The sequence below is a fragment of the Astyanax mexicanus genome, chromosome 4 (genome assembly GCF_023375975.1).
Source record: "Astyanax mexicanus isolate ESR-SI-001 chromosome 4, AstMex3_surface, whole genome shotgun sequence".
Classification (NCBI taxonomy): Eukaryota; Metazoa; Chordata; class Actinopteri; order Characiformes; family Acestrorhamphidae; genus Astyanax; species Astyanax mexicanus.
The window spans coordinates 34,387,625-34,410,708 of record NC_064411.1 but is presented as its reverse complement, the minus strand read 5'-3'; the positions used below and the strand labels follow the sequence as shown (position 1 = coordinate 34,410,708).

The 23,084-nt window shown below is 36.0% G+C and overlaps 4 protein-coding genes across 5 annotated transcripts; 1 reads left to right on the top strand and 3 right to left on the bottom strand.

The window, feature by feature from the left end:
- Positions 1–1,750: 1,750 nt before the first annotated feature.
- On the bottom strand, positions 1,751–4,989 carry LOC111194457 (uncharacterized). Its single transcript, XM_049478474.1, has 8 exons — positions 4,750–4,989; positions 4,395–4,442; positions 4,149–4,271; positions 3,883–3,993; positions 3,729–3,770; positions 3,003–3,260; positions 2,638–2,703; positions 1,751–2,470 (listed from the first exon to the last, which is right to left on the bottom strand). Exons 1-8 carry the CDS (start codon positions 4,783–4,785, stop codon positions 2,399–2,401), a joined length of 756 nt encoding a protein of 251 aa, XP_049334431.1. The 5' UTR covers positions 4,786–4,989; the 3' UTR covers positions 1,751–2,398.
- A 2,089-nt stretch (positions 4,990–7,078) lies between these two features.
- Positions 7,079–13,380, bottom strand: ube2wa (ubiquitin conjugating enzyme E2 Wa). The gene is made up of 6 exons (XM_022679169.2): positions 13,230–13,380; positions 10,838–10,929; positions 9,880–9,982; positions 9,632–9,787; positions 9,148–9,223; positions 7,079–8,304 (listed from the first exon to the last, which is right to left on the bottom strand). The coding sequence occupies exons 1-6, from the start codon at positions 13,242–13,244 to the stop codon at positions 8,291–8,293; spliced, it is 456 nt and encodes a 151-aa protein (XP_022534890.1). The 5' UTR covers positions 13,245–13,380; the 3' UTR covers positions 7,079–8,290.
- Positions 13,381–14,557: 1,177 nt separating this feature from the next.
- Positions 14,558–20,768, bottom strand: elocb (elongin C paralog b). 2 transcript variants are annotated; one of them, XM_007243239.3, is made up of 5 exons: positions 20,654–20,768; positions 18,571–18,660; positions 18,181–18,205; positions 15,915–16,058; positions 14,558–15,093 (listed from the first exon to the last, which is right to left on the bottom strand). In XM_007243239.3, the coding sequence occupies exons 3-5, from the start codon at positions 18,182–18,184 to the stop codon at positions 14,903–14,905; spliced, it is 339 nt and encodes a 112-aa protein (XP_007243301.1). In that variant the 5' UTR covers positions 18,185–18,205; positions 18,571–18,660; positions 20,654–20,768; the 3' UTR covers positions 14,558–14,902. The 2 variants fall into 2 exon arrangements, with proteins under 2 accessions (XP_007243301.1, XP_007243302.1); XM_007243240.4 differs by lacking the exon at positions 20,654–20,768 and having other exon boundaries at positions 18,581–18,660.
- On the top strand, positions 20,487–23,084 carry tmem70 (transmembrane protein 70). The gene is made up of 3 exons (XM_007243241.4): positions 20,487–20,829; positions 21,937–22,036; positions 22,463–23,084. The coding sequence occupies exons 1-3, from the start codon at positions 20,632–20,634 to the stop codon at positions 22,906–22,908; spliced, it is 744 nt and encodes a 247-aa protein (XP_007243303.3). The 5' UTR covers positions 20,487–20,631; the 3' UTR covers positions 22,909–23,084.

Sequence of the window (23,084 nt, the reverse complement as noted above, 5' to 3'; positions counted from 1 at the left end):
AATACATTTTCATGATTTACTCTGAATGAACCCATTATTACAAATACAGAGAAAAATGTTAATCTTTACTTTAAAGAAGTGGGATTATTGCCATGTGTCTGTGGTGCTGCTTGGTTAATTTGAATAAATCTTACCAAAAAGTTAAATAACTCATTTCAATTCAACTCATTTAATTATTCTTTTAACATATCAAGCTATTTAAATGTGTCCACAGATCCCTGTCCATCCTGTGATCTTGGGGTAATCGATCCTTTAAGAGAGGGTGCCTCACTGATGCCTACGGGAAGTTTCTCTTCATTTACTTGTCCTTCATCTGCCAGTTGGTCTATGACTGGTTGCACTGTCAGTGTGTAGATGTTTTAAGATCCAAAGTTAAATCTAAATTTACTGTTTTTTGATTGTAGGTGGAGATCCCACTGGACACAGAAAAGCAGTCAGGATGTTTTAGGCAGGCTATTTCTAGGGCACTTTTTCTAGCCCCCTCTACATGAATGTGGTAAGCAGAGTGGACCATAAAGAGGGCTGCTCAGTCATGGGTGTAGCTGCTGAGGGGCTCTTCTGCCTCTGACTAGGGGCTTCCAAATTTCACGATCCTGCCCCCTGTTACTGGTCCCAGAGGACTTAAACCAGGATGTTAAGGTGGATTCCCTTTTATTGAGGGGTGTGTGATTTTGTTTAATGTGTAGAGGCTGGTGCACAGACAGACACCACACGGTCCTTGGCAGGTTTGGGTCAGATTTGGGTTAGTCTGGAACCTCCCCTCTGACCTTACCGCCATGGGTGACCCTACCAGGAACCTAAGTTCCAGACGGCATCGCTCTCAGGTTCATTGGAACACACAAGATTCTCCACCAACAGCAAGGTGGTGAACACACATGCATACACATACAAACACACAAACATACACAAAAACATATACATACACTTACACACACACATGCATATAACTACATGCACATACATACACAAACCCAAATATAACACATACATGTACATCCATTCACACACACATATAAACACATACATACATACACACATGCACATATGCACATTTGGATCGCACTTGGTCTGGAACCTCCCCCTCGACCGTACCGCCATGGGTGACCCTACCAGGAACCTAAGTTCCAGACGGCATCGCTCTCAGGTTCATTGGAACACACAAGATTCTCCACCAACGGCAAGGTGGCGATCCATGGAGAACACACATTCACCCCCATTCATACACACACACAGACAAACAAATTCACACCCATTCATACACACACACAAACACAAACATACACAAACACACACACACATACATACACACACACACACATATAGATACAAAAACACATACATACACACACACATATAGATACAAAAACACATACATACACACACACACACACACACACACACACACACACATGCAGACACTATTTTAAACACATACATGTACATCCATTCACACACACATACACACATAAGCACACACACATACTGTACATACACAAAATTTCAAACCCATATGTACATCCAACATTAACACATTAATTCACAAACACACACATACACACACACATACATAAACAAACACAAATACATACATACACAAACACACATACATATAAACACAAACACACACAAACATACATACACAAACACACTTGCATACAAATTCAAACACATAAATACAAACAAATGTGTATAGGTGTATGTGTGTGTGAGTGTATTAGTATGTCTTTGTGTGTGTTTGTGTATGTATGTGTGTGTGAGTGTATTCATGTGTGTTTGTTTGTGTATATGTGTGCGTGTATTAGTATGTGTATGTGTGTTTGTGTTTGTATGTGTATTTCTATGTGTATTCTACGTCTATTTCTATATCTATGTAAGTAATGCAACTGTGGTTAAATCTAGAGCCCCACCCATTCCCTTCCCCTATACTCTACTCTCCCACTCATTTACATCACACTACACGAGAACCATTAACTCCTACAATTACACTGCTGTGGCCATTTACCGTCCAATCAGCAACATTTATCCCAAACATGAAACACCCACCCTTCCCTTCTCCCACTGATACACTGATCCTTCACTATGCCGCAAGCTCTTCACTGAGGTCATCCGCTGAGCCCCTCCCTTCATAAGCGTTACGCTGAACACCTCAGGAAGACTCAGCAGTGAATTCTGGCATCCCAGACTCACCCCCTCCAAGCTCACGACATAGGAGATCACAGAATATTACCCACAGCCTACATACCACTATCCCATCATCTAGATTACTGCTAACATCCTACTGTGTGCCTCAGCCCATTTACCAAAACTCTAACCCTGCAATGTATGTGTGTGTGTGTATATATGTCTGTATGTATGTGTGTGTGTGTGTGTGTATTTAACAGCTCTACAGCCAGAACCTCTACAGATCACCTTTTCTGCTCTTTCTTGCTGTCCACCTAAAGCAGCTGAGCAGGTGCTGTAGCCATCCTCTCTGCATGGAAAGAAATAAAAGAAAACAGAATTAAGTAACAAATGGTGTAAAAAAACATTGACATACAGACATTGCATATACGTGCATAAGCAATACAGCACAACAAAACAGCAGATTTATACGATTCTATACTGATCCTTTTGCATTAAGTAACACTGAAATCTGACCTTTCTCTTTGGAGCTGTCTCTCGTTGCTCTTCACAGCCCTCCAGGACCTCCAGGTCATCCTCGTCCTACAAGAGACAGAAACACAGAAATAAAGGGAAATTGTTGATTACCTTCAATGTTGTAGATATTTTACTAATAATTTCACTGCATAATGCTTTACAAAAATCTACATGATTTTATAAGAAATATATAATAAAATGTTTATGTATGTAAGTATTGCTGTGACTGCAGGAATTGTGCCTAAAATGTTTTGGACAAAATTTTTTACCATACATTAACATGGTTATTATTAAATGAGATACAATGAATGGGATATAAAGGGAATCTTTAATAGCTAATATCAGGATTTACTCCAAACTCTTACCTGTGCAGCTGGCACTGGCTCCAGTTCAGGCTTTGTGTCCTGAAGCTCCAGCCTGTGACAAGGTTCTGCCTCTTGAACACGCACCAGGACTCGGCGAGGAGACCTGCAACGAGACACAGTGGACGTCCTAAAGTTGGTGGTGAGGCGTTTAAGGGTTCTTCCCTGTGTGTTAATAGTGGGTGACAGTGCAGTGTCTCCCTGCCTGGATGGCTCCGGATGAGAGGTGGTGGTGAGGTCTGGAGCTGGAGCTTCTTGGCACTGTCAATAAAAAAAACAAAACAAGATGAGATAAGATCATTCTTTATTAGTCCCACAATGGGGAATGTTTTGTTACAACAGCAATGGGATAACCAGGTACACAGGAGCAGAAATACTTTACTAAAACATTAATAAATAGTAAAAATATAAAAAATAAAGCAAAATATCTTAAGCATCCAAATGGATTTTGAGGTTTAATGGTTCAAAACAGATCTCACAGCTTCTTATATGTGCTGCTTTAATCCCTTAAAATGCCTTGTCTCGTATACGGGCTACAGGTGCAGGTGATACAAAACCCTTTTTTCTGCAATAAAATAACTTATTTACATTCTGAAAATTTGAGGACTTTAAAATCTCCTACAGGACACTTGGAGAGGCTGCCTGTTCACTCTCTACTCCACTTAATAATTAGTGATGTCAGCCAGACAATTGACAAAAATCTAGGGTTAAATAAAACTGAACTCTGACCTGTCCTCCATGGTCCTCCACGTGATCCAAGCCATACACAGCCTGGAAGAAACAGGGGAAGAAATGAACAGGTTTTCTCCTGAACTGTAGATATTTAATCATTAGAAGCTAGTAGAGAGGCAGAGCTTATATAGGACTAACTGCAAACTCTTACCTGCATAACTGGACCTTGGATACCAGGCTTAGTAGAGTCCAGCCTGTGGGCGGGGTCTGCCTCCCTAACCGGCACCAGGACTCTACCAGCACGCTGCCTGGGACGGGGAAGCTGTAAGGGCGTATAAGATAAAGACTTTGAAGACTCATGTACTTTACAGTACATACAACATAAATATTTCACAGATTTAAGGTGGTATGTGGTTTTGGAAGCAGCTGTACGACTGTGATGCTTCTCTGCATATTAATTCATTGTGCTTTTCTCACCTTCTCCATGAGGGCCCTTAACTTCCCCTCGAGGAACTCGTGCTGAACCCTCCTGAGCTCCATCCAGGGGTCTGGACCCTCACCCTGCCACTGCAGACAGGCGGCCCTCAGCTCCTCAGTGCCCTTCAGGAAAATGGAAAGAAACACAACTCAAGATTAAATATTATTTGTACTGTAGTGCTGCAATATGAACTAAACCACTACATGTTTAAGCAGACCAACAATAACAGTTTGATAGAGACTCACACAAAAAGGCAGGAGAGTGATGGGGTCTTCTGAACAACCAGAAGCCCCCTGCAATAGAAATACATGTAAAATATATTACAATCATTTTTAAAAATAGGACATAAAAACATATACAAGCATTTACTGTCCCTGCTAACGCTGATATTGTGAGCAGCTCAGTAAACTGCTAACTGCTAATAAAATGCTAATGTTTTGCAAATTGGTTAGGCTAGCTACTGAACATCACTTCCTAAAGGATAGCTAATCAACTCCACCTGCCTAAATAACAGCTGCTGTTATTCATGCTGCTTCACCTCTAGTTTTGTCTCTTTACTGTGAATTTGGTGTAAAATTATAACCTATATTTTTTACTGACCTCCAGTAGATAATCCTCACTCCTCCAGAACTCCATGTCGGACCGCAGGGTGTCAGTATACCCACACCGGCCTCCGACACCTGAAAAACAAAATATATACGGTTAATAACAGAAAATACAGATAATATCACAATAATATAATAATTAAAACACAATACAGTTAATAAAACAGTAAATATGGAAGAATAAAATGGCCTGTCGTCGAATATTTGTTGAATATCCTCAGGGAAAAGCTGCCGCTGCTGCCGCTGCTGTAGAGCTCAAGAACTCTGTAAACAACCCTCCAATCCTCGCGCTGAAGGACGCCGCGCGCCGCGTCACTTCTGTAGCCATAGAAACGCATTTATTATTTTTTTTAATTTATTTTTATTGTATTTCTTTAAAAAAATATTTTAAATATTTATATTTATAACAGTATTATATTTATAACAGTAATTAGTGCAGTTATCTCAATTATAGTGAAATTATATGTTGTGGTGAACCCTGGTTGCAAATAACAAAAAATAAACATTTAATTTGACTTGCATTACAACTTTTATAATAATAATAATAATAATAATAGCTTATTGTTGTAATAGTTTAATGGTTTATTATTGTATTTATTAATTAAAGTTTTATTTAATTTGTTTAATCAAGTTGTGGTTGTGCACAGGTGATTCTGGTCAGAGCTGGTTTGTGGAGAGACTGCCCACTTCCGCATACCTTCCATTATATCAGTAAAATACTGCTCAACGCTAGAGGGAGCCCGCGAGTAATTCCAAAATGAATGGAGGTGAATGGAGTAAAAAATAGTAACTAATAACTCGGGTGGGTTGTTCCTTGAATTTTGGAATGAAGAGTGATGTGATTTACTAAAACAGCAAATAAATCTTACTAATATATGTCCGTTTCTCTTCAGTAAACGGGGTTCATTCAGTAAAAGGCGCTGCATTACTGCTACTGTGAGCTGATTGACTGGTTGGTGAGCTGATTGGCAGGAGTTCCAGTCAGAGCACTGAGTTTAAAAGCTTTATAACTGAAGATTAAAGCTTTAAACAATATGTCTGCGGTGCTGAAACATGTAATAATGGTGTCTTTTTAAAAATCAGTTATTTTTAAAAATTACTTTAAAATTATTAAACATTTATAAACTCTGACTTTAGTTCATTGCTCTTTATGAACCCATTAAGGTTGGACTCACTCGGGAGGGATATCAGAGGGATTAGTGCAGTTATCTCTGATTTTATAACTGCATTCTTAATAGGTTTCCATTTTAATCCACCTTATAAACAATATATAATTGTTTGAGATCTTATATAATGTGAATAATAATAATATTGCCCTGAATCTCCAGCGGTAATCAGTGCTGATCAGAGCAGAGAATCTCTAATAGAGAAGAGAATCAGAGCTGGTTTATGAAGAGACTTCCACCTCCTTCCTACTCCGTTATATCAGTAAAATACTGCTCACCGCTAGAGAGAGCCCGCGAGAGAGTGCAAAATGAATGGAGGTGAATGGAGTAAACGGGTTTAGACAGTAAAGTCTCTAGCATTACCGCTACTGTGAGCTGAATGACTCATGAGCGCCTCCTGCTGGCCAAATTTCATTTTATTTATTCTTAGCTTTATTTCCTGTTTAATCTCTTCTTTTTTAATATCTTATTTTTTCTTTATTTAATATTACTACTAGTAGTATTGATAATAATAATATTTGTTTTGTTTATTTTTATTTAGCTTAATTTTTAGAGTTTATTTTGTTTATTTTATTAATATCATTATCTTGATTTCTCATCAATTAAACCTAAAGTTCTATTTTTTATTTGATTTTTTCTATTTTTATCTTTTATTCACTGTTATTTCAAATGTTCTTTTTATTTAAAATGATTAAATGTAGTTATTATTTTCTTTGTCTTGTCTATCCGTTTTTGTAAATGCTCGGCTCGGTAAATGCTTAGATGCTTAGAAATTAGATTCAGCTACCTTATGCTTGTTTTAATAAACTTTACTGAGACTAAGGAGAAATCCAGCGTGATGGACTTGAGGTGTAGTGTTTGAAGCTGTGAAGAAGTTCCTTAAGTTACTTTGAGGAACTTCCAGAAAAGGTTTTCAGAAGAAACTTTCCTCCACAGTGTCAAACTAAACAACCCATAACACTTTTAACAGTATTTCCCATATTAAACCAAGGATACACACATTACATACCAAACATTTCACTGACTTCACTGATCCGACTAAATCTGGGGTCAGTAATCAATCATGTTACATCAAATTTATTTATTTTGGTCTGTCTATTCCTTTGAGGTGTGTAAAAAAGTGTTGTGTACAGTGTAATAAATACAAGGAGCCTGCAGTCATTTCAAAATATATTATTTTTTTCATTAGAACATTTTGTTTAAATAATGTTAAATAACAAAAACATAAACCATATCACACAAGTTCAAATTAAAGTTACTAGCCTTAAAGCCCCAGTCAGAAATCATACTCGAGTACTGCAAAAACAAGAAACGTTCGAAAAACAGCAACACACAGTACACGTACGTTTAACAGGCTCTCTGTCAGTAAACTCAGATTTAATCCCGAGTGGCTGCGGAGGAGATTTTCATCGCTTCCCAAACGGGGTTCTAAGATGGAAGAGGATGACTACTGGTAAATAATTATATATATAAAAAACAGCCTTTCCCAGCACTGCAATATTTAAGAGCATCCACTCATTGAATCTGAAACAAAAACTTCAAAAAGGACCTGAAGTAACAGTATTACATTAGCGATAAAGTGGTTACTGCTTTTTTTTTTTTGCCTTTTCTAAAATCAGTTACTCAGGAAACTACAAGAAGGGAGTGGGTGAAGGAGGCATGAACTATACTTTCACGACGTTTCTGGAACGTCTGTCAGTACTGCAGTAAATCCGAACCCAACACCACATCTTCTACATTTTATACAACCCCTATTCATCAAACACATCAAAAACTTTTAGCTGGGTTTAACTGGGTTCTGTTTTTCTACAATCGTCTACAAAATATAAAACAGAACAGTGTTCACTCCCTAAATTTCACAGTGCATATTTTTTAAGTGAGGCAAAACTGAGACTTTTGTCTCTCCTCATAATGTTTGATCCCTTACAGTAGTTTTGTTTTCTGGATTATTATTACACATTTGGACTAGCCTATCATCTTTGATAGCGTAAGCATGCTTTGACGATTATTGCACAAAAGGCGTCAACATGGAAAGGCTTCTGAGAGAGACAGAGAGAAAAAGAGAACAAAAAGGTGACTCGAAAGAAATTTCACCATTAAAAAGAAAAAAAAAAGAAAGAAAAAAGAAAACTATACACTGCAAAGACTTGCTGCTTGCTTCAGAATATGGAGTTTTACATTCCTGTAGTGTTACGCCTGCTTTTCAGCCCGCTGAAGTGTACGCCCCCAAAACACGTCGCTGCTTTCCATGCCATGTAGCTCAGAGAGGTCTGTCCTTCAGTCTAACGCCGAAGACTGAACATCAAAAAGTGCAGATGTACCATCAGTGAGTCTGTTTTTAATAAGAGTATTCTAAAAGTCCAAGCACCACTAGCATGTATCATCTGCAATGAGAGAAAACAGAAAATTGGAATGAGAATGACAATAACAGGTACTTTTTAGAATTACATTGTATGCTCAAACATTTGTGGACATCGGTTCTAACTATGAACAGAATACACCCCTCTGGAGCAGATAAACATCAACTTATTGGCACCATGCCTAATGCCAGGTGTGAGCTAGAAGTGTATAAATCCACAAGCATTGAATATATTTTGTAGGGATGCACCACTGCCAATATTACACGTATATATTTGCTGATCTTGGTGCAGATTTATAACTTACAGAAAGACTTGACACCCCGGTATATCTTTAACTTTAAAACTAATAAAAAATCAAAATAGCTTAACTCAAAGAATATTAAAATAGTGTAGACGCAGCGTGGAGAGTGTCACTTGGTTCATTTCTGCCAAATAATAAATACAGTATCAGTTTGAAATATTTGGCTAAATCAGCCAATGATGCTTAAAGAAATAATAAAGGAGGAATTATACAGATAACAATACCAATGTAATTTCTATATCTTTGTGCATCCCTAAACTTGTGTACTTGTACTTGGAAAAAATCAAACCTTGTATGTAATGTTCTATTACTATCACCCACCAAATTTTTGCAATATACTAAAGTCAGTGTAGTTTGTGCAGCAGTACCGGATGTCTTTATAGAAAATGTGATGTATTCATACTTGCATAATTTTTTTTTCTTACATTCAGGTTTTACCAAAACTTTGCGTAAGACTGTACATTAGACAAGGGTCAAACATGTAGACAAGGGTCAAACATGTAGGCCAGTTCCATTATAATGTTGCTTAATGTCCTAAAATCACCAGTGAAGAACTCTAAACTCACCATGATACCACCACTTTGTTTTCTTTGGGTTTTTGTTACACGTTCGTACATAAAACGAATTATCTGGTGGGCGTCGCTAGAGAGAGAGACAGAGAGAGACCAGGAAGAATAAAAGTTTCATTATTTTCAATATCAACAAATAAATTCAATTAATACAGTACAGATTTTAATGATCTTCTCTTTGAGAAAGGCACAATTAATATGAAGAAGAAAAATTTTAATAGGTAATGTATACTAGAAAATTATTTCAAAATATATTCTAAATTATATAGTATACTCATGTGTGTGGCACATAATTAACAGGAATTTCCACAAGGATTCAATTTCGGACACTGTGTAATTTCGGGTATTTATTTATTTAACAGGGACAATGCACATTAACCAAATCGCCAATTACCAAATTGTCTAAAAATCTAAAATGCTATTTGTTTTGCTATAGATCAATAAACCAACCAGACTAGACCAACACAACCACAACACTCACCTTTTCTTTGCAGCTCGACAGCATGCTGATAATGCTAAGACAGACAGACTGAACAGACAGAGCTGGGGACCAGTCCTCTGTTAAAATGGACAAGCAGATGTGACCGTTGCTGTACACGTGTGGATGGACAGGGATATTCTCGCCAGTAAACATTACCTGAGTTTGGGGGAAAAAAGGGGGAAGTGTGAATACAGAAGGAGAGTTTGAAAAGATTTTACAGCAGGTTTACTGCGATGTAGGATGTTTACCTGAGGTGAGTCAAAGGGATAACGATTGCTGAATTTGAAGAGGAGCTGGAATTTCTCACCCTCGTAGAGAGTACCAGAAGCTCCCTCCATGTCTATAAACCATCTACAATAAAAAAAAAAAAACATTGAGCATTCTAAAATGATCACGTCTAACTGAAAATTTACTAGATGAACAGCACTGTGTCCCTAAGAAATCGAAAAATATAAAATGGTTTATTTGTTCAGAATAAAAAATTACAAATAAACAAATTAATGTGTGTGTGTATTTACCCATTACCAGAGTCCTTCTTGGGAAAGACCAGTGATCCCATTTTCCATCAAACAACTAGTTTATTTGGGTTTATTCTAATGTTACATAGAGTTTTACAGGTTAACTCTCACTGACCACTGACTTTAAATCACATTCATTGTTGGCACACACGGTAGAAATTCCAGTAAGTGCCCATAACAAAACTACTGCATACCTGAAATGTTTGAGCTGTAACTGCCAGTACTACTTGTAGAACAGGAACTCTGTATTCTGTGACGTTGGGTTTAGCAATATTTTTAGCGCTACATCTGATAAATCTGAGAAGAAGCATCCTGCCCATCATATAATTCCCAAGCACTCTGCTTTTTTTTTTAAGTTAAATATTACACTTTGTGATTTCTTTCTGGTTAATATTTGCACATTCAAGGTACAAGACGTCCTTTGGTGTAAACAAGTTTAATCAGGTTTATAACATAACCATTTCTCATTGGTGCTATTGTCATTTTTTCATGTGATGCATGCTGTTATAGGCCTATCTCTATTCTTATATTCAAAACACTAAAGTGGCATGTGACATGACATGTGGTAACGCCATTTGAAAACCAAAGCTGACAAACACAGAGTAAACACAGTGAGTAGGGACCCATCTGAGGGTCACATTCTAGTGAGTGTTCTAGTGAACAACTGAGCCTAAAAAGGGACACTTACTCTGTGATTGTGTTTTGCACGCTCCTTTCATTCAGTGTCATTCCAGGGGGTGGATCACTTTGCAAAGCCATCAGTTCCTTTTGTAACCTTTTCTAAAGACAATAAAACATGAAAAAGCATAACTATCAGAGCACAGGAGCAGGAACAAATAATGCTTTAAATAATGCCAAGGGCAATTTCCTTCTTCCCGTAAAAGGAAATAGTTGTCTGAGAATTCAAAAACAGACTTCTATGAATTTGGTTAGCTCACTTCATGTTTGCTGGTATCACCATCTTTATCTCGCTCTTATTCACCTGACCTCTAGTCTCACACACTTTCTCCTGTAAGCTTAAAAAAAGCACGTCGTGAACAACGACATGAAGCCAAAGTCACCAGTTATTTGTACTTGCCACCTCAAGTATGAGGTGATTAGATCTATGGCATGCAGTACAAGCCTAAAACAACAACAATGATATAATGATATAAAATGTTTACTACTAGCTACTGATATATAACACCATTCTGAATAGTCATATATTACTACTGATATACATAAAAAAACACTGATAAATGTACCTGGATTTTTAGTAGTATACATGTAATTATAAATTACAGAGAGGGAAATTCAAATTGAATTTACAAACAATAGTAACATATGGTCACATTCATGAAAATAACCAATTAAAATTAATAAAATGTAACAATTAAATTTAATTTTCATTTTTTGCAGAAATGTATTCTTAATTTTTTTTAATTCAGTGTTTTATCATATCATCAAGAGTTTCGTTATCACAAAAATACCATGAAATATTGTGATATTATTTTTGGGCCATATCGTCTAATTATGTTTTTTAATCAGTTAAAATAAGGACTTCATAAACCAAAACAGTAAAAATTAGATGGTAAAAGCGTTAGAAAAAACGGCAAACAATATAAGATTTATTTGGGAAAAGATAAAATAGTTCAAAACAGAAGAATAAGTGGACAGGCTAAAATACAAATTTCCAGTGTCAGGATAAAATCATGTGAGTCTTGGTAGAGTCAAGTTGTGGTCCTGTCATGTTGATGCTTTAGTGTAAGGATTAACATTTTAGTCAGTCTTTTTCTCGTCTTGGTGCTCCAATAAAATCAACGGTGTTTAATATTTAATATTATCGTAAGTCTTGAGAAAATAGTGACTTGAACAATAGGAGACCTATGGGAAGCCACAAGGCAAGAATATTGAGTGCGACTGTTTACAAACTATTTAAAATAACACATTTAGCAGTTAATATGACATATATGGTTCTAATTTTAATATGTATAGCATTTTAAACACAGGTAGCACTTTAAAGTCATTATATTTCAAGTAAATTTATTTTCCACTACTTTGTCTTACTGTGCAGTGTTATTTTTGATACAAACAAGTTTAATAAATACTCATTTTGCAAGATTGATGTTCTTTATTGCATTAATTCTATCTAAAACAAAGGCAAATGTACAGTAGTCAAACTGTAATTCTTTGCTATACAATGTTGTGGCAAAAAAAGGGGGGGGAGGCAGAGCTGAACACAAAATGTATTCTATTAAAAAATATTAAGAACTAACAGAGTGGCAGAAGAATGAACTGTAGATGGAGTCTCTGATAAATCACAGTATTGATATACACATTATTTGTAACTTAATATGTAATATGTATTGTATGTAAACTCCACCAGAAGCATGATGGGAAATAATCTCAGAAAGAATCTAGTCGCAGTTTTACAATTAACGTTAGTGTTCCTCCCTAGTCATTGCAAAATCTTAGTCTGTGATTAAAAAGTCTGTGACAAGTCTTAAAATGTGAGACTGAGTCAGACTTCAGTCTGTTAAAAGCCTTTTCAAAGTCCTGTAGTGTCAACAGTAACTAGGTTAATGTGTCCAGATTAAATTAATTTAGTTATATCTGGAATTATATGATCTGATATTATTACTGAACAGTAACTAAATCATTTAAAACCGATTTCCACTATTTAACGTTACTAGTTTCTATTAGTAACCGCTAGCGTAGGATATATTACAGAATCCCCGATTTTGAGTTTTCCAGTAAACCCCCGAGTAAGGACACTTAAATCTGGTGTTATTTTAGGTATAAAAATAAGGGACTGTCACTCAGACCGTGCGTTAATGTGTCCAGGTTAACCTAAGCTATAGTTTCTAGCGCCGCTTCCACCGTTTCCACCTACAGAGAGCCGAGTTTAACAACCCGCTAACAACAGCTACCGAGCAGCTCGGTCTGATATCCGGGATTCCGAGCTCTAATAATCACAAACAGTCCCTGATACAAACACACTACAGCACACAGCCCCGGAGAGTGTAGCTGACATCCGAATAAAGCAGCGGGGTCCGCTGTTTTTAGCCCGTCTCGACTGTTTACCGCAGGTTGCTACTCACCTGCATGGACGCCATGTTGGACCCCCCGAACTGGACGGGCGAGTGGATGCGTGACGTCACGACCTACGACTTCCCACCCTTTATTTTATTGTTATAGACATAAAACTAACAAGGAGTTTCCCAAATTAACCTAATTCAGCGTGTTTCTGTGGGTTTTGAGTGTGGTTTACATTCTTTGTATTCAGAGTGCGTCGTTCTCTAAACAACGCTAGCAAAACCTAGCTGTTCCAATACGACTACATCCACAGCCGTTAAAAAACTACATCTCCCATAATCACCCGCGTGACGGCTTAGCCACTAGCATTGCTAAGCTACGCTTATTTCAGCGAATGGGCGTATCTGAAATGTACGACATGCTGACTACTAGGGGTTCACTAATCTAGCTTTCTACTTTATTGAGCTAAACCTCTGACATTTAATAAGAACAAAGTTAAACACTTGTATCTGTAGCTGCAAAATGTTCATATTTTGGTAACGCCAGGATTTGCGATACTGATTTTTTTTTTTTTACTACATATTGCCTTCTAGTTAGTTTGGACAGCAAGGCATCAAGGCAGCATGACATTCGTTTCAGATATACCCATTTATACCTACTTAGCGGAGAAGCTCTTCCTGATTTGGGAGACACTAGAGGGCGCACTCGAGTAAATAAAAAATATAGTATAGCTCTTTTCATAAATAAATGCAGCTAAAAGTGCTTCAAAGTTCAGTGCATTTTAAAAATGGGCACCCACAAAAGAAAATATGAACACAATTCGAGAAAACCATATAATAAAAAAATATAGATTCAAATAAAACTGTAAAAGAGTCAAATATATTGATTTCAATAAAAGTACCATAATAGTGTAAATATTTAAAGCGAGTAAAACAGTAAAATTCACTGGGGAAAAAAAGAATATATTAAACAAACTTTATTTTTTAAAACTGTGTAATGATGCTGCTTGTTTAATATCAAGTGAAAAGCTCTTACATTATTTGTGGTGCACAAAAAAAAAACACTGCTACTTCCCCACTTTTCTTCTGGGTTCATATAGAGCATATTAGCAAAATCATAGTTTATAAATGTCTGATCATTTTCATACTGAAAACTGTAAAACGTTTCTAGGGTGTGTTTCCCAAAACCAGTTTGCTCTAGAAAAATATTCAAGATTTCTTTTTAGCAACATAATTTTTCCCATATAATGCACTAGAACAAACATCAGAATGTATTTATTTGTGTAAATCAATTTAACATATTGGTTTTTGTGAAATTCTTCGAAAAGTATTACATTGAATTCCTGGATTTTAGGAAATATTAGGAAATAATAGGCAAACACAATCAGCCAAAATATTTGTAAGAGAGCCTTTATGTGAGGAAATTCTTAATATGATTGATACAGAGCACATACATACATGAGAAAACAAAAGCCTGTATTTCTGTATGTAATTTGTTGTTGTGTACTGTGAATTATGTTATAACTAACACTGAATGAACATAAAAAAAGAGAGAACAATTTATATATTGGGTTAAGTAATAACAAAAAAACATGGATACGTAAGCCTTTCACATTTTATGCCTCTCTTGTTAACAACATTTCAGCAACATAGAGAAGCAAAATAAATACATCTAAGAGACTCTGTGTGAGTGTGTGTACACACTGCATGTACACGTAATGCACCACAAAAGAATGTCCCTAACAATCCAAGAAGTTTGCAGCCATCAGAAGTTCCAAGGCTATCTCAGGAGCAATGGGGAATTCTGGGATTTCTGTGGAGCTATTGGTGTATCGTACTTTGTATGTGAAATACATGCACACTTTAGAGAGGACGTGAGACGGGATCTCTCTGAAATTGACTTCGTTTGTCTCGTTTTCAGCAAACTGACCTGCAACCAAAGAAAAAAAAAAATCAGATTATTTGATACAACAAATTAAATAAGAATTACAATGCAATATATTCTTTAAAAAAATATGTAAGCAGGCTACATTCACACAGCAGGTAAGTGTCCCAAATCTGATAATTCTTTGCTTTGCAACACAAGTCACATGTTCTGATCAGTTGTAATTTAAGTCATTTTCATTCGTGCTATTGAAATCCGATAAATATCTGATGCAAAGAAAATTGAATTCAGTGGACAGTTTGTATTTAAGAAATGAGCTTACTTGTACCTTGTCATCTGATTGAATGCTCAAGTCATCACTAAACAGCATTGTCAAATTTCTTATACTGAATTAAGGCTGCTGCTGCATTTTAACAAATTCGATACAAACAAGTGGATACCAGGTCAAAAACATGCTAATTAATGCTCATTTGTGTAAGTCTTAAAAGGATGACAGCAAAATTTATTGAAAACTTCCAACAATTTCAACATATCAAAAGTTACATTTCATATTCAATAAATCAACACTATGTGTCTAAATAAAAAGAAAATGTAATCCTGTGTTTAAGGCATGTGGTTCCTTTTCTCTCTGTCCAATCATCTCATTCTGTTGGCTAGTCAAGTGGTTTAACATTCCTATGCCATTTTCCCTTTCCTATTTTTCATAGGTGCATTTCTTATTAATTTTCTGTTGAATGTAGTCACTTTGTTACTTTATTTAATATCACTTTTTTCCTCTCTGTGTCATTTTTGAAGTGACTTTGTCCACTAGCTGGAGAAGGTCACCCACTCCCACCCCCCATTTTATTGCATCAAATGTTACCCACCAGGGCCACTCAGCATAGCTTTGATGGTTCCTGATGTCAGGGCATGTTCTCTCTTCACGATGAATTCATGACCATCAGAAGAAATCAGCTTTACATACATGGCATCTGGCCCTTCACAGCCACCATAGGTCTTCTCTTCACAGTCTGAAAAAATTTTTTGATTCATGCAAATATTTAAAACAGTCAATGAAGTTTTCACACAATATTTAAAATAATTTATTACAAATCTGTAATAAAGTGAACCATACTCAACCATTCAAATCTCAAATTTATGTATTAATGTATTTTATTGACTGCAAAGCTCCAAATAAATACTAAAATTCAAATACACATAGAACTATAATTATCCTATTTTATTCTCTGCGAATGTGGATCATTTAAAACACTTTGCATTTTAGGCCCTATTTGGACAGGTTAGTTTAAAAAAAAAAAGTCATGTTCATTAGCCATATAGTGTGTCCTATTGTCCATATCTGCATACTGATTTGTGAATAAAGGTTTCACCATAAAACAAGCTTTAAATTTAACCCCAGTTTGTTAAATTAAAAGAAGAACTGGGTTGCGTATAGAGGAATTTAGTGTTGGCTAAAACTCACCACCCAAATCTAAAAGATGAACGAACCAAAAGACTCATCAGGAGTGTAACAATTCTGGCAGGTTGTGTGTGGTGTATAGTTATAAATGTGTAGCTGCTAATTTTCTAAACATTATGTCAATATAGAGCATGAATCAAAAATCAAGGAAATCCTTTTGTTTTAGAAACTTAATATGGTGGCTTTTAAGATGGCGGGCATGTTCCACACATTAAAAAAAAGGAAAAAAAAAAAGAGAATGTATTACTGTTTGTATTACTTTTTTGGACATGACATCAAAATCTCCCTCTTTCCTCATACAATGTGTCATAAATTTTACAAATCCATGTTTCAATCCAAAATGCTCCCACTATGCCATAATTGGGCCAGACCCCAGCATGAGCCAGTTTTTAAAATGTTATTATCCTTAGACACACACTAGGTATTAATTTAAAGTTTCATAACATTTATATATATTTAATGTTTAGTGTAGTGTATTTAATTTTGAACTATATTATTGCTGAGTTAGGGATGAAGGATAATGCAATATATTTCATCTGCATCTTTTTATACATATTTACAGAATTTCTAATAAGACAATTCAGATATCGCTATTAACAGTAAAACCACCACCCTTGGTGTACATCATAACATGCTGAGAAAGCTGAGTTATACGTTAAATTTATTATATTACAATATTTAAAGGCATTTTTTTTATGAAAGAGTATTGATCATATTTTGACACACAGACAAAATGTATCAGCAGTGGCAGATTGTGCTATTAAAATGCTGTTTCATGTATAGTACAGTAAATATTTTTTGCTGCACCTCTTCCAACTAAACAGGATTTTTTGTACACTCTCTGTAATGAAATGTACATTTGTGTCTGTGTTCTCTAAGTACTTAACATATCTTTAAAATGCTTGTTGATAGGATAAGAAAATGTACACAATAAAATTGATATATTTTCCAGTTCTAAGCTACAGTAAACTATAAAATTAACTAGTTGAATTCTAGGCAAAAGTGACTTTTTTAATAAGCCATTCCACCTTATGTGGTAAAAGCAGCAGGCCTAATAGCTAACTGCTGCAATTTTTGATAGAAAAAAAGATGGAAATTAACCTCGAGATGACCAAACAAATCACTTCAAATTAAAGAAAAAAATATATAGCTCTGGAAAAAAATAAAATTGAGTTTCTTTGATTTTACCAAACTGAAAAAAACAAAACAAAATTTTAATCAAGAGGAAGATTACAAGCCATCAAACAAAGCTGAACTGCTTGACTTTTTGTACCAGAAGTGGTAAAAATGTATCCAAAAGCAGTGTGAAAGACTGGTGGAGGAGAACATGGCAAGATGCATGAGAACTGTTATTAAAAACCATGGTTATACCATCATATATTGATTTCTGAACTCTTAAAACGTTATGAATAGGAACTTGTTTACTTTACATTATCTGAGATCTGAAAGTTCTGCATCTTTTTTGTTATTTCATCAATTTCTTCTTTTCTGCAAATAAATGCTCTAAATGACAATATCTTTATTTGGAATTTGTGAGAAATGTCGTCTGTAGTTTAAAGAATAAAACAACTTGTTCATTTTACTCAAATATAACGTTACATATTTAATTGTGTAACGTATTACTACTCAATTCTAAAATGTTAAAAAAGAAGTACAAGATAACGATTACTTACCCATTTTCTTTCAGCTCCTATTTCTCTGAAACAGACAAGATTACAGTGGTTAAACATTGGTTAAAATAATGTGTATAACAATGCAGAGCAGTCCAGAAAGCAGCTAAATATCCCAGTTAGCGCTATCTAGAGCTTACTGTACCTGCAATTAAAACTCTGATAACAAATTCAGCCTTTAAAACGATTGTACTGGTGAAATTCCTCACCGTCTGTCTGCCTGAGGCGCAGCTGTTAGCTAGCCTAGCTTTAGCCGCTGAGAAAGCGCTATCTAACGCTAGCTAAAACGACGGCTAGTTAAACACTGGCACTAAGATAACACTCCTGAATCCTGTTTTCAGACTAAGTAAATAGTTAAATGTCATTATTACAGTTTTTATTTTTTATATTTACCTCTCTTCACCTTGTTTTCGTCTTGTTGTTAGGCGACAAACTGCCACTGGCGGCTGAATAGCACCAGCTAACAAACTAGCGTTAGTCAACCTGAAACAGGAATGGGTAAAATCACTATTGCGCAGTGCCCTTCAAATTAAAAGTCCCCAGCGCAGGGAGGAAAATATACGTCTGTAAATATTTTTTTAGTGGTGTTAATCAATACAAAAAAATCTAAATAATCAAAACAGAATTATGTGAATAATAAAACTAAAAATCATCAGTATTATTGGTGCCAATCTCTTTAAAAAATAAGAGTATTCATTTTCGGAGACAGTGATTTTTGTTTTTTTATTGGCTGTAAGTCATAATCATCAACAATAAAATAAATAAACACTTAAAATAGATCACTCTGTGCGTCATACATCTATATAATATGAGTTTTAAATTTTAAACTGAATTACTGAAATAAAGTAACTTTTCAATTCCAGACGCACTAGTATAGCTGCGCGGTTTCTAACTAAACCAGAGAATATCTAAAAGAGAGGAGATTTTTTAATGTAGAGAATTTACAAGGGTTTGTTAGACCTCCAGAGGGCGCTCCGAGTGTGACCAAAATAAATGTGTTCATATGGAGCAACTGAGCAAAATTAGAGCTTATATTTAAATGTTTGATTCTTTTTAAACTACAAATACTAATTTTCTCAACATAGAACAATACTAAACGCTATAGTACAGCAGACATATTTGTTTAAGCTTTTAAACTCCAGTTATAAACCTTTGAAACTCAGTGCTCTGACTGGAACTCCAGCATTAGTTAACCCAGTGTTTCTCAACCAGGGTGCCGTCTGGCTTCATCGGGGGTGCCGTCAAAATATTGCGCCTCACGTGCATATTTCCTTTCCAGTCAGCTCGTGTCGGGGTGTGTCCCAAATCACAGGCAGCACTAATCGCGCTAATTGTGACGCGCTATTTTATTTCATATTCCGCCAGCAACACCCCCCGTTCTCACCTGAAGTACTGCGCCAGCACCCCCCCCCCCCCCACCCCCCCCGTTCTCACCTGAAGTAGAAAAAAGGTTGAGAAACACTGAGTTTACCAACCTGTCAGAGCTCAGTTTGGCTCAGTAGCAGTAATGCTAGAGTATTTACTGCATAAAACCCGTTTACTGTAGAAATATATGTACAGCTATTTTTTTTTGTGAAATACTTAATTTTACTTTATAAATGTATAATAATATCGAGGGTAGGTAGTTATTAGTATATGAAATTAGAGCCATTTAGCTACATTTCCATTCTTTGAGGTGTCCCTCGTGGTCTCTCTCTAGCGATTCGAAGTCATTTTCTAATATAACTTGGACATGTGATAACTAGGATGTAATTTTATTTAAGTAATATTCCTATCCAGTTATCTTAATTCCCCAAGCAAGAATTGCATTTTTTTTTATTATATTCAATCAAAACAATCTTTAAAAATAGCTTACATTCCTGATTTTAATGTTAACCATGTTTGGTATTATATTAATCTAGACGACAAAACATCTCATGTAGTGAATATTGTTTCCTTGCTTGCTAAAGATCACATTCATTGTTGTAAGTGGAGAGACCTCCCCATGTTTTGAACCCATTTTTAAAATTAATTTAAACTGTATTATTCCTCACTGAAATATCTTAAATCTAAAGATGTTAAAGTCTCATGTTCTTGTTTTTTCTTCTATTTTTTCAAATTGCACTATAAAAAGTTCTCAACGCGCTTCAAATTAAAAGTCCCCAGCGACGGGAGCAAAATATTTATTTGTATTAATTATATTACGTTTCAGTGCTGGACGTGTTAGGACAACGGATAATGTTTAATTACATATTAAAAAGCAGTTTAATCTGTTTCCAGTCATTACAAGTACCGTTTTCTTTTTATATCTTTATTTTTTTCCTCCACTATTCCTCCACACACGTGGTGGCGTGCTTTCTAACTCAATATTCTGACGGATTTGTCACTGTGCTGCTCCGGATTCACATGGTGGCTTCTGAGATCACATTGGCAGGGTTATAGCTGTAGCTGGTTAGGAAAGAAAGGTCTGTTAAAATGTATTATTTTAGTGTTTTACCCGCGTTTAGATATATCTCAGTGAAGCCACAGCACATTCTGCGGACCGTCCACTGCAGGAGTTTTCATCTGCTTAATCAAACACAGCACAGCACCGGCAGCTTATCCCCTCTCACGTGTGCTCCACCTCCCAACAGGGCTTATGTACTTCATGCTGGTCCACTGACGTGTTTGAAGGTAAGCATTCAAATTCTTACCTGAGGTCACTGATGCTCTCTTGCAATCAAATCACCCTCACAACAATGTTTCAGTGTCTAGTGTAAAGTCTTGGTAGAAGATTAGAAGCCTGTATTTGCTTTACTGCAGCAACAGCGGACACATTTCATAGATTTCCCAGAATTCCTCATGGACAGGTGTGTGTTATGAAGCTCATGGTCACCTTGGACAGTCCAGGCTTCTCTCTGCATTGCAGAACTTGGAGAGCCCAATGCTGGTCTTTGCTACATTATTGATTTATACTGTATATTAGCATGACATCAATCATTTTTGTGTATATGGACAAAAATAAAAGAACATGTGAAAGTGATAGAGCCAAAATGTTAATTCAACATCTGTATATTCCAGTTCCAAATATCAAAGCTTTTATGTTCTTAATAATTAATAGGTGTAAATTAGGGATGTGCCATATCGTATCATATGCGATAATATCGCCAAATGTTTCAATATCGTGAACGATATTATACCCTGAAATATCATGCCATATCACCCACCCCTAATTATCACATCAGGGCACAACTTTTTTGCTGTTTTTAGCAAAAGGAAAATTCACACTGTTCTCATTTTCCATTTTATATCTACTAGTGACAGATTATATATGTCCAGTATAATTTTTTTATTCAATCCTGGATATATGGAGATATTTGGAGTGCATTATTAGTACCATGACATTCTGGATCTTTGACTTCTGTCACAAATTAATGTTACTGCTTAAAATCAGTTAAGGGTGTGCCATATTATACCGTATGCAATAAGACAATTTAACATTCATTTTGGTGCAGTAGTGTTTTTTTTATTTATATATTTTTTAAATTCAGTATTTTGTCATATTGCCAAGAGTATCGTTATCGCGAAAATACCATGAAATATTGTGATATTATTTTAGGGCCATATCGCCCACCCCTAGTGTAAATACATAATTAAGTAAGTGGCATTAAATGACCATTTTGCCTTTTTGCAGCAGGAGAAGCATTAAGTTATCCAAAAGCAGCGTGTAAAACTGATGGAGGAGAACATGCCAAGATGCGTGAAAACTGTTTATTTAACAGAAAGCTCTTTATTTGACAGGTTCAGCCGTATATCTATGAGCGATGCTTTTCCACCCAGCCCGTCAGCCCTGAGGATGGAGCTCTGATCTACACAGGCAGTCTGGGCAAAGCTGTACTTGGTAATTATACACATCCCATCTATGTCCATCCACATAATCACTCATCCATACCCATATATTCCTGTACAATTCACACCCATTCATTTAATATTTGGTTTGCAGCCAAATATTCCAACGTTATGCATAAAATTATATAATTTTAGTTTTTTGTGTTCTTTCAAAACACACAAAAATAAAAATAAAGTTAGCATAAAAAAAGTGTAATTGCAGTAATTTTAGGGGGAGGGGAACTACTTAATTTTCTGGAAAAATAACTAGAGTTAGTAATAATAGCCGCCTTCTTTTCTCAACACTAAAAGGTCTGTGATGAACTAAAGACTGTGATGTTCAGTTTTTATTATATTTTTTTTCCCCTTGACCTGTGGATGTGAATCTGACTGCGATGCTGTAGCTCTCTTTTTAAATAGTTTCTATGTCTGTTTGCAGGAGTGAAGTTTTTCTCCTACTCCACCAGCATGTTCAGCATGTGCGTGATGCCCTACCTCATGATGAAGACGGGCATCGGCGTGGACAGCTTGGCTATGAAGGTGGCGTTCTGTGGCATCATTGGATTCTTCACCTTTATGACTCCTGTGCTCCTCCACATGATCACCAAGGGCTACGTGGTGCGCCTGTACCACAACAAAGACACGGACATGTACACGGCCGTCACCTACAGCGTGTTCCTTGTGGAGAAAAAGAGCCGGTTTCACCAAAGCGAAGTTACAGTACCGGATGTGAGCAAGATGTTCACTAATTTTTATGCCAATAAGTGCGCAATGCTGGTGAACCCCGAACTGTTTGAAATACCGCAGGACTACAACCACCTCATGGGTTACGACCGGCCGTTTTTTTTCGACTTGGATGATCTAAAGAAGCCAGAAAAACGATAACTTTTTATCGGTTGTTGAGATCTCTGTATTATTTCATATTTACGTAAAAAAGGAGCTGTTATGAATGATCCCGGCTTTCCCATGTAGACTGAATGCTGTCCGCCAGTACTGTAGTAAAAGTGTAAATTTATTTAAAGCATTTTGTAAATAAATCTATTACTTGTGTATAAGTTTCA

Excerpts from the sequence above, each read along its gene's own strand:
- LOC111194457 (XM_049478474.1), bottom strand. The coding sequence starts at position 4,785 with ATGGAGTTCTGGAGGAGTGAGGATTATCTACTGGAG. Across the intron at positions 3,771-3,882 it reads TCCAAGGTCCAGTTATGCAG|GCTGTGTATGGCTTGGATCA; the intron begins GTAAGAGTTTGC and ends TGTTTCTTCCAG. Across the intron at positions 3,261-3,728 it reads TGGAGGACCATGGAGGACAG|TGCCAAGAAGCTCCAGCTCC; the intron begins GTCAGAGTTCAG and ends TTTTATTGACAG.
- ube2wa (XM_022679169.2), bottom strand. Across the intron at positions 9,983-10,837 it reads GTGCAAAACACAATCACAGA|ATGGTTTATAGACATGGAGG; the intron begins GTAAGTGTCCCT and ends TTTTTATTGTAG. Across the intron at positions 9,224-9,631 it reads TGTCGAGCTGCAAAGAAAAG|CGACGCCCACCAGATAATTC; the intron begins GTGAGTGTTGTG and ends CTCTCTCTCTAG.
- elocb (XM_007243239.3), bottom strand. Across the intron at positions 15,094-15,914 it reads AGCTATGCTGAGTGGCCCTG|GTCAGTTTGCTGAAAACGAG; the intron begins GTGGGTAACATT and ends CTTTGGTTGCAG.
- tmem70 (XM_007243241.4), top strand. The coding sequence starts at position 20,632 with ATGTATTATTTTAGTGTTTTACCCGCGTTTAGATATATCTCAGTGAAG. Across the intron at positions 20,830-21,936 it reads GTCCACTGACGTGTTTGAAG|GTTCAGCCGTATATCTATGA; the intron begins GTAAGCATTCAA and ends TTTATTTGACAG. Across the intron at positions 22,037-22,462 it reads TCTGGGCAAAGCTGTACTTG|GAGTGAAGTTTTTCTCCTAC; the intron begins GTAATTATACAC and ends GTCTGTTTGCAG.